We start from the raw sequence: 11,462 nt of genomic DNA, 5'->3' as shown, positions 1-11,462 counted from the left end.
TATATATTACTCTGTTACTTGTTTCAGTCATTTGAGTGTGGCCATGCTGGTGTACCGCCTTTTTAGTTGAAGAAATCGACCCATGGACTTATTCTTTGTAAGCCTGGTGCTTATTCTATTGATATTTTCTGTCGAACGTCTAAGGTACGGGTAGGTAAACACACCAACATCGGTTTCTAAGCGACTGTGGGGTCAGGTACAAACAAAGACACAAATACATATACGTAAATATATATATATATATATGTGTGTGTGTGTATATAATAGCCTCGGGTCGACTAACACCACATGGACGGATTTCGTACACGGAAACTGAAAGAAGGCTGTCGTATATATGTGTATATTTGTGTGTGTGTGTGTTTGTGTGTGTGTGCGTGCGTGCTTGCATCCCACCATTGCTTGACAACCGAATGTTGCTGTGTTTAAACTCAGCAGTTCGGCAAAAGACACTGATAGAATAAGTATTAGTCTTACAAGGAATTTAATCCTGTGGTCGATTTGTTCGACCAACGGCGGTGTTCCAGCATGGCCGCAGTCACATTACTGAAACAAGTAAAACAATAAAAAAAAACTATACCACTTTAAACCCGAGCAAGGCCGAGTATCTCTGCTAGTATAATAATATAACATAATAATATACGAGTTAATTTGTTCCCGGAGGCCGCTCATAAAGCAAAGTAATAATCTCCCATAGTAGCAATGTAATGAATCGTAATTCGTTACCAGAAAATAATATTATGTATAAAGGGGAGAGCAATCCAGTAAACCTAAATATTCCACATAAACTGAAAATCCAGGAAATTGCCTTCAATCGCAAGCTGTAACATACAACAAATAAAGGAATGAAGATATTGGAGATTTTACTACGATGATACTTCACTTTACGAGGACTCGCTTTACGTGACCCCGGGTTTACGAGTTTTATTTTTCAAGCACAAGATGCAGATTTTGAACGGAAATATTTTACCTATAAAATATTTTACCTATAAAATTTATAATACTAGTAAATGAATGGCAATAAAACAACAATAGAATGTAAGGAATATTTTATGTAAAGTAAAAATTGTCAAGATCGTTTATAGTAAAAAAATATTGTTATTATAATCGTTTTCTGAATCACTTTCACTCGCACTCACGCATGCCATCACTTGTAGATGGGATTGCTGATTCAGAAGCACTCGTAGACAGACTTATAGATTTCTTTTTAAAAAACAAGTCTTGAGTTGTTTGCTGAGAAGCCTTTTCTTCGCCCTCTATATATTTCTTGGTAATAAAAACTTTCGCTCTTCGTTCAAAATCTGCTTCTTTTGCTTGAAAAAAAAATCGTAAACCCGGCGTCTCGTAAAGCGGGACCTCGTAAAGTGAAGTATTGCCGTAGTAAAATTTCCAATATCTTCCTTCCTTTATTAGCTGTATGTTACAGCCTACGATTGAAAGCAATTCCTGGATTTTCAGTCTATGTGGAATACTTTAGGTTTACTGCATTGCTTTCCCCTTTATACATAATGTTAGCCGGGAGTTTACATGAGTGCTGACAGAGGTAAACACCTGAATTCAGTAATCTACTCCTTACGTACAATGCATATATGTCTATGTATGCGTGAGTATATGTATGTATATAGGTAGGTAGGTAGGTAGGTAGGTAGGTAGGTAGGTAGATAGGAAGGAAGGAAGGAATGAAATATAACAACTCGAGAGCAACTAACCCATGTTACCAGAGGGCTGCTGTATAGCGCCAAATAAAAGCAAACCTTGATTAAAAACACATGCACGCATATACAAATACAAATAAAGGTACACAGAAATTCACAGAAATTCATTAAATAAAATTAATACAGCAGCGAGCTGGCAGAAACGTTAACACGCCGGGCAAAATGCTTAGCGGTATTTCATCTGCCGCTACGTTCTGAGTTCAAATTCCGCCGAGATCGACTTTGCCTTTCATCCTTTCGGGGTCGATAAATTAAGTACCAGTTACGCACAGGGATCGATGTAATCGACTTAATCCCTTGTTTGTCCCCTCTATGTTTAGCCCCTTGTGGGCAGTAAAGAAATAAGAAATTCATTAATAAAGTTACACAAACACTAATAATTGATTCAAGATACATACACTCATTGTGGAATTCAAATATAATCGAGCACAAAAACACATTTGCAAATCCACCCACAAAACATATCTTTTCATGGTATTTATGAATGAAATCCGAAACAAACTTCTTTCTAAGGAAAGAGACAGGCTAGAACATAAGCGCACTAACACGCATACACCCATCCCTAACAAATAAATAAACGTCCACAGCGAGTTGTAACAATTCTCGCCTGAAGATCGTGAGAGCGTGAAACGTGAATGGATTTCAATCAGAATTTCCTACCATGGGTTTTTAGTTCTTCGAGGAAGGCTTTTTGAATGAGTGTGTAAGCGACATAGCTTTCGACAGGTACTTGTATCCTTAACGTAATTCTCCGACAGAATTAGTGTGGCACATTGCGTGATAAAATTAGTGGTAAAATACAACAGACAGGTTTCCACACAGTTTCAATCTACTCAATTCCACTCACAAGGCAGTATCCGCAAGAGACAACAGAAAATGTTACCTGCCCAAGATGTCACACAGTGAGATTGAAGCTGGGACCTCATGACTGTGAAACAAACTTCTTAACTATTCAGCCATATTGCGCCTACTCATTTTAAATATACTTCCTCTCTCTCTCTCTCTCTCTCTCTCTCTCTCTCTCTCTCTCTCTCTCTCTCTCTCCCTCTTTCTTCTTGTACGTATTATTTATATACCTCTGTGTGTGTGTGTGTGCGTGTGTGTGTGTGTGTGTGTGTGTGTGTGTGCGTGTGTGCGCGTGTGCGTGCGTGTGTGTCTGTGTCTGTCTGTCTGTCTGCGTGCACAGATACAGAGAATAAAAAAAATAGGCTGGCTGAATAAGAGAGAGAGGGAGGAGAGAGATGAGTCAAAGATAACATCTAACCACCCCCAAGGTAATGAAGAAAATTATTAATAATAATGTTGTCCAGCACCCTGAATTTCTCTTCTCAGTGACCATCAGTACGGCTTCCGCACAGCCAGTTCCATTGAAGGCCTACTTTCTTATGTCATTCACCAGTGGGTTATAACTTTAGAGAAGTTCAGAGAAAACAATATGGTTTCTCTAGACTCCTGTAAAGCTTTCGACCGTGTCTGGTTTGCAAATCACCTATCAAAACTTACCGTCTATAAGCTCCGCTTATTTCTCATCTCTTTGATTGGTAGCTTCCTATCAGATCGCACTGTGCATTATTGTAGCTCTTTCTTCCCCACTCACAATCAGCAAAGTGTTCCCTAGGGTTCAGTTTTGTCGTCCACTTTCTTTCTTCTATATATCAATGACCTACTATCCGTCTCATCCAACACCGTTCATTAGTATCTTAATGACACGACCCTTCATTTATCTCTATCTTTCTTTAATCAGCTATCGTCCTTAAGCATCCTAGACATTAACACGTCAAACTTGCATTAATTTTATAACGAGAGATCTTGAGAGAATCTTCTGGTAGGGCCATGCCAACTCTATCTTTTTTAACAGCAGAATAGTAAAAAAAACAATCAAGCGCTATTCATATAAAAATAAACATCGTACTACAATCCTTCTAAACATGGATTGCACTCAACTAGAACCTTCACAGTCACTTTAAATGTTGGATCTCACAGTCACCGAGTGTCTCCCCTGCCGAAAGTACATCATTAACATAGCTAGGACCGCATACCAAAGACCAATCCATTCGATTAGGGCCAGAAGATATCTCAGCTCCCAACAACTGCTGAGACTCTAGTGAAGCCTTTCTGAAACGACACTGCTGCTACTACTACTACTACTACTTACAAAGAGATCCTAGATTTCATCCAGAAAAGAGTCACTTAGTTGAGTTGCACTTCACTAACGAACACACTTCAGCTCATGATCCACAGTTGTGCTGTTTCCTCCCTTTTGCATTTCTGTCGTTATTACAACGACTTCTATTCCTCGGATCTAATTCGCTTTGTAGCTTCACTACTCAGGCATCTGCGATCCACTCGGTTTTCTACTTCTCTTCACCCTTCATGTGTCCAAACCCACTTTTGCCGCTCAATCCCTTCTGGGATCCCATGGAATAATAATAATAATAATAATAATAATAATAATAATAATAATAATAATAATAATAATAATAATAATAACTCACATTTGGAAACATGGGTGTTTTGCTCAACATCCTTAAACAAATCTTATTCAGGGACCTTTTGAACGGGATGGGGCTACTCGACCTGAAAAAAATTCTAGCTGGGCCCCACCTGCAAGGTTATGCGCTGTTTATCTTGAAATTAGATCACCATGTCGCACACATATAGTTGTGATGCATGTGCCTGGTGTACCCTTATCAGACGGGTAGTCATGATGGGTATAATGTGATTCGTATATTTTACTCCAGTGTCACTTTGATGGAATGCACTGCTCTCTCACTCAATAATAATAATAATAATAATAATAATAATAATAATAATAATAATAATAATAATAACAATAATAATAACGATCATGTTGATCTTGATCATCGAACCATGACAACAACGTCTACTAACAAAATAATACGCCCCGGTACATGTCTTTTACTTTAACAGGGACATTATTTCATCAAACACCGTTTATAAGTAACATATCTCGTTTTAAATCAATAACATTATAATATATTAAAAAACAAGTTGATGAAGGAGATAGATAAAATAATGATTTAGTTAGTATTAATATGCTTTAGACAAGGATCATTAAAAGAGAGAGAAAAAGTAAAAATAAAATAGAAATACTGATACCCTGGTACATTTACGTGTAATTATTTCACGAGAGTCATTATTTTGTTAAACACCGTGTGCAACATACGGGTCCCGTTGCTAGATCAATAATAATCATGGCTTCTATTCGAGTCTCTTTATTCATTATTCTCTACATATTCTCCGTCGGTCTGACTCTGTTGGTACATTGCAGACGACATGATGATGAAGAGGAAGAGAAGAAAAAAATGTCATGTACATATTTTGGTAAGAGAAGCATGTCTCTTTCCTGCATGGATTTCTTTAGTCACACTGTTTTGTTTGTGGTGTTGCTCAAAAAAAAAAAAAAAAAATTACCGTCTGCGCCATTTAGTATTTGATATCGGATACAGCTGCTACTGTTGCTGTTGATGATGATAGTGATGTTGATGAGGATGAGGATCTTGATAATTCTGATGATGATGATGATGATGATATAGTTGCTACTGTTGTTATTGGTGATGATGCTGATGTTACAGCTGTTGATAACGATGTTGTGATGCTGATCATGATGATGATGATGATGATCGATCATCATCATCACCATCATCATCAGTTAACATATTGATGCTCCTGTTATTGTTGTTTAACCACTGAGTCAATCCCGATCGAGCAAATCTGTGATCAAAGATATCCCAACCATAACCATCACGTCTCTTATTCAAATATAAATTGTATTAAAGACTAAATACACTTATTTTTTTAAAGACAGTAGTCTGATTTGTGATATATTTCGTTGCTATTTCTAGCAGATTAGATCACCACATACAGGCTCCCTTGTTGGCTTACTGCTGCTGTTGTATTTAGATCTTAGATTTTCCTTCTCACAGCACCATAGGTCATTGTTGTGATCTAGATTTAATTACAGAAAGTGGGTTTGAATGAAAACAACTAGCTAAATATTAATTAAACTTACTTTATAAATTTACCCTTCATTTTGTGCCGAGGAAATTATGCAACGTGCTTTGCTCTGCCCGTGCATTGATTTAATATACATACATATATGTTTGTGTGTGTGCGGAGAGAGAAAGAGAGGTTTCGGATATTTTTCTTTAAATATAAAGAACGTATATGAAAGTATTTTGTATTCTTATCTGGATTTCGGTCAACAATCCATCCTATATGTCAAGTGCGATGGTGTGTGTGTGTGGTGCATTATTGTAATTCGAAGATGCACTGGTCTTCGATCTATTCGGTAGGAGATTCCAATGTATGCTATGAAGAAAAGAAAAATGCTTATGCATACATTCACTCGGTTGTTTGTGTGCGTGTATGTTTCTTGTGACTTTGAAGTGTAAGCCTGTTCAATACACAAATCGTATACGTTTTTTCTTATGATAATTAAATATTACATATTCATATATATATATATATATATATATATAAAAATCATTATTACATATTCATATATATGTATATATAATTATACATATATATGCGTGTGTGTACAAACGCGCGCGCACACACACTCACAAATGTGTTTGCATATTTAATGTTTATATACAGATATAAACAAAGCCGAAATTAGTAAGGCAGTTGCTGGATTTTGCAGAGAGAAGAGCCAGTTGATTCTAGCCATAATGGGACGGAATGCTTGATCTATTTATTATTACTTTACGTTGTTAGCTATTCCAACTGGTAATAACAGAGACTATCACCGTGCTGGTCGCTTCATATAATACATACATACTATATATATATTATATATACACACAAATACATGCTTACATACATGTACGCGCCCACGAAATACACACACACACACAGTTGTCCTTCGGTTTATACAAGGGATAGGTTCCACAAGTCACCGTGTAAATCAACAAATAATAACAAATCGAGAGATGCGTTTTTAATGATATTATTTTAACACGAAACAAAATACTCCAACAAAATTTAAGGAGCTATGTATTGAAATGAGGATAATAATTCGATTATCATATATACGTATATGATGGAAAGGAATTGTAATATTAGGATGCTAGAGAAGTAACGTAAACAATAGAAAGTGGAAAATGAAACTAACAATAATGATTATTACTATTTCATGTCACCTTAAGTCGGAGAACTGTCAGAATAGTTAGAGCGTCGGAAAATGTGCTTTTTGGAATCTTTTACAGTTCTTTACATTCTGAATTCAAATTGTGCCAGTGTCATATTTGACTTTCATCCCTTTGAGGTCGATAAAATAAAATGCCAAAGGGTCAATGTTATTGACAAACCGCATCCCTTCTAAATTGCTGTTTTTAGGCCTAACATGGAGACAGTAGTTGTTTCAAGTCACTTGTTTTTCAATACACATTAACGGTGATGGTATGTGAAATAACGAATATTTCAATGTACTCGAAATAATTTCATGGACCTATTAATTTGATGTAAAGTTAAAACAAAAATAATCGACCATATAGTGAAATCGAGTACCAACAGTATATATATATATATATATATATATATATATATATATATATAATCGAGTACTAACAGTATATATATATATATATTTCTTTTTATATATATTTGTGTGTGTGATTCCCCTATGTTGGCATGGAATGAAAGGAACTTTACATACATACATGCACACACACACGCATATATATTGCTAAGTAAAATTGTGGCCGTCTATTACATACAGGCATGTTCTTCATGGCCATGCTCCTACTCCCTCTACAGCCCAGAGGTTTTTGTCTTACAGGCGCCAGTACCACGTAAGAGTCACTCATGTGGTGCCATGTACAATCCACCCATGCCAATGCCATGTAAAATGCACCCAGCACACTCTGTAAAGTGGTTAGCATTAGGAAGGGCATCCAGCCATAGAAATCATGTAAAAATAGAAAGTTGGAGCCTGACCAGCTCTCAGCTTTCTCGCTAGCCAGCTCCTTTGAAACAGCCCAACCCATACCAGTGTGGTAAACAGACATTAAGCGATGAAGATGTTAATATACATACATATATATATATATATATATATATATATATATAAAAGAATACAAAAAATGGGACAAGAATGCAAAACATCCAGAGTTAGATGATACAAAAGAGGGACAAGAAAAAACAAGGATGGGTCATTCAGAGTTTTCTTTCTTCAGTTGAGTTTCAGATTATCTTTGCAGTTTTGGCTGGTTATATTCGAGACTGCTCCAATCTGGGCAATCCTAAGCAAAATCTAAGTTAAGAGCCCTAGATTCCTTGGAAGAAAGCAGCGAATGTATACGAAAACAAGGACGGAAAAAAGAAAAAAGAAACGGAGAAATGGTACACAAATACAAATGCAAACAACAGGACATTTACAACAGGTGGCTTTCGACTAAGGACAAATTAAATTAAGTTGGCATGTGTTGAAGTGAAGCCTTAGGGCAGGGACATAAGAGATGACAGGCATGGGAAATCAATAACCTATTGTTAGAACTCAATATGCATATATGCTTCAGAAGGATGTGTCAGTCAAGTTGAGTGTAATAATTTACATAAAAATTTACATAAATAACAAGGAAACAAGTAATTATGTAATAAACATCATTAGCTTAGAGATGTTTCTACTATAAGATGCAATGCACTCATAGGCTGAGTGCTTGTGTATCATCTTATAGCTTCATCAGAGCTTAGTGTATTACCCATCATACACTGGAAGTATACTTTTCCATTTTGGGTAATATCAGAAAATATTCATTCATACATACATATAATAATTTTAAATTAAACTTTTATTAGATATCTTATTGCTTATACAGATTGATGAAATGAATACATATTTTCAAAAGAAAAATATTTATTATCGTTTACAATTAAGTAAACCAAATTTTCATTTGCATAACTCCTCCCATAAATATTTTTATTTACTCCCGCTCTACTTTCTCCTCCTCCTCTGTCTTTATGATTCTTTCTCTTTTACTGTGTGTGTAGAAGTAGAGTTTTTTTTACACATTGTGTGCCACCAAGCCTCATTCTGCACCTTTTTTGCACCAACTTTCTTCACGTTTTTTTCCACAATTTTCATATTTTTTTACTGTCCAGCAACCCTGTTTTTAAAAAATATATATAATGCATAAACAGATCCTGAAAGATTGTTTTAAGATACATGGTGTATTTCATAAATATGCCTGTTCAAGTATCATACACCCAAGTCAGCATAGAAGGTGTACATTAAGCAATGATGATGATGATGATGATTATATATATATATTACGGAGATGTACTTGCATAGCAAGTGACCTGATCTGAGATCGTGTACTGAAACAAAAACAATTGCAGCATGGAAGGTGTTTATAAGCCATTTAAAAACAAACAAAAACTGTTAAATTCACTTCAACATTTAAATTTAATTTGTCAAAATATTTTCAGCACTTTGAGACCGCTACCTGTTCACTGACAAAATCCCATGCTGCGTCTCTGTGTTTGTGTGTGTGTGTGCGCGCGCATGTGTGTACACATATATAAATTTGTAGTGCAATACATGGATTCATAGAATCCTGTGGCAATCATAGAAAGGTCTTTTAGTGGACCAGGCTATCATATCACATAGTAATCCAGTACAGAGAAATATATGGCAGAGTTCTACACAGCTGAAATCCAAGAGATCCAGTTGATGAAATTATCCTGTGATATATATAAAAGGCAGGATGTGTGTGTGTGTGTGTTTACATGAATGTAATTTATCATGTCCACAAATTAGCACACATGTCGCTCCAGTTTTAGGACATTCGTCATGACCCTAGCTGTATTTTCGTCAACTTATTTTCCCCAGAGGCACCAGCGAATAGCAGTAAAAATAAATTTTCAACCAAAACTTTTAACAATTTTCAAGTCGGAGAAATCACCATTGTTTACAAACAGGAGTTAAGTCCCCTTCTAGCAACGAGTAAGCTTTTGTTAGGATTTTTGTTGTTGTTTTTTTCCATGGAGGAAAAAAAGTGCTTTTTTTATATACAGGCAACAGACACACGCACAAACATGTGTGTGTACAAAAAACATGTATGCAATAGGTGTACATATATATGTGTGTGTGTGTGTGTTGCCCATATATACATACATATATACACTTAGGACTTAGTTGTGATCTGAACATAACCGCTTCCGACACAGAGGATCGGGAGCCCTTTTGGGCATTCTATTTTCCTTGTTGGAAGGGTTCCCAACCCATGGGCAAAGTGGGGTTAGAAGATGGGGGTAGTGTTTTCAAAGGGCTGGCATGTGCAACCTGATCACCTATGCCGATCAAACTCCCAACCCATGCACTCCCATCATGACACTGATTCTGCAGAACTTGGTTGGGTGTGAAAACCAACTTTAAAGTATAAATATAGATGTTTTTGGATCAACAATATTGTGTTCGGTTAAGTCCTATTTAGGTGAAAAATCATTAAGCTGATTCCTTATGGGGTTTTCCATTTAATCAGGACCAAAAAAAATCAATAAACCAATTCCTATAAGGAAATTCTATAAGGATTTCCCAATAAAATTGGCTACACCCCATTTTCAACCATAACTTTTACCAATTTTGATGTATTTTGTTCAAACTTGATGTCGGCGTTACTTAGGACTCATGGGATCTTTGAATGCTTTAAGCTCTCCAAAAACAAAAAAAAAACTGATGAGTTGAAAAAATCGATAAACCAATTCCTAATGGGCTTACCCAATCAAGCTGTCTGCAACTCATTTTCAGCCAAAAGTTTACCAATTTCTACAGATTTCACTCAGATTTGACGTTGATGTTACTTAGTTTTGTTTGAGGGGGGAAAAAGAGATACGTAGTAGTAACAGAGGAAGAACGAGAGGGGTAAAGAGAGATACGTAGTAGTAAACAGAGGAAGAACGAGAGGGGCAAAAAATGATAGAGAAAGAGCCCCCCTCATACTTCCTCTCTTCCTCTTTTCCTCTCGTTGCTCACCTATTCTTCTACTTCCTCCCTTTATTTCTCCCTCTACCACTCTCTCTCTCTCTCTCTCCCTTACACCGGCATGGTCACCTGCTTCCGGTCAATAATCCTTTTCTTCCTTGGCTATCGCCGAGCAAACACACGAACTTACTTCGTCCCCACTTTCAAGTTCGTGCCTCACAGTGTTCATACACACATAATTTTTCCCGTATAGCCTTTTCCGTTTGTTTTCCTGTCTTGTTTTTTTGTCCGCCACTACATTCCTCCATGGCACAGGTTCAATTTGTGTATACAAATTAAATTTGCAATCCAGGGGAAGAGCCGTTTTAACGATGCGTCCTACCCAGCTCTTCGAAACGCTGGTGTTAAAACGGGAGTAGCTGATGAAGGAAAATGTTCTTTATGTGGCTTGTGTGTTTTCTGTACTCTGATTATCATTATTTTCTTGTCTACGTTTTGTTTGCAATGTCCTGTACCCAGATATGCATCTATACATACAGGTGGATGTAGGTATGCACATACCTGTACGTATATATGCATATACTCATTTACTATTTGTTTTTATATGACCGAACGCCAGTGTCACCAATTTCGTAAGTATATATGTATATATGTATATATATATAAATTCAATAATAGGATGAACTCTTTTACAAGAATTTATCAAGTAGCTAGCGTGAAAAAAACCTCATAAGGGAAAAAATCCATCATTTATTCCCAAAATATATATATTTATTTATATAAGGGCATTATTGTATAGT

General features: G+C 36.2%; 1 protein-coding gene across 4 annotated transcripts in view; it reads left to right on the top strand.

Moving 5' to 3' along the window:
• Positions 1-4,878: 4,878 nt before the first annotated feature.
• LOC106875502 (uncharacterized) overlaps positions 4,879-11,462 on the top strand; it is a 64,589-nt gene continuing 58,005 nt past the window's right edge. For all 4 annotated transcript variants that reach the window (XM_052968925.1, XM_014923677.2, XM_014923678.2 and 1 more), the window contains exon 1: positions 4,879-5,057. In XM_052968925.1, the coding sequence (XP_052824885.1) occupies positions 4,928-5,057 (130 nt within the window). In that variant the 5' untranslated portion in view covers positions 4,879-4,927. The remainder of the gene's footprint in view (positions 5,058-11,462) is intronic.

This window comes from Octopus bimaculoides, chromosome 6, assembly GCF_001194135.2.
Source record: "Octopus bimaculoides isolate UCB-OBI-ISO-001 chromosome 6, ASM119413v2, whole genome shotgun sequence".
Taxonomy (NCBI): Eukaryota; Metazoa; Mollusca; class Cephalopoda; order Octopoda; family Octopodidae; genus Octopus; species Octopus bimaculoides.
The sequence above is the reverse complement of the archived record's forward strand: the minus strand, read 5'-3'. Positions and strand labels throughout refer to the sequence as shown.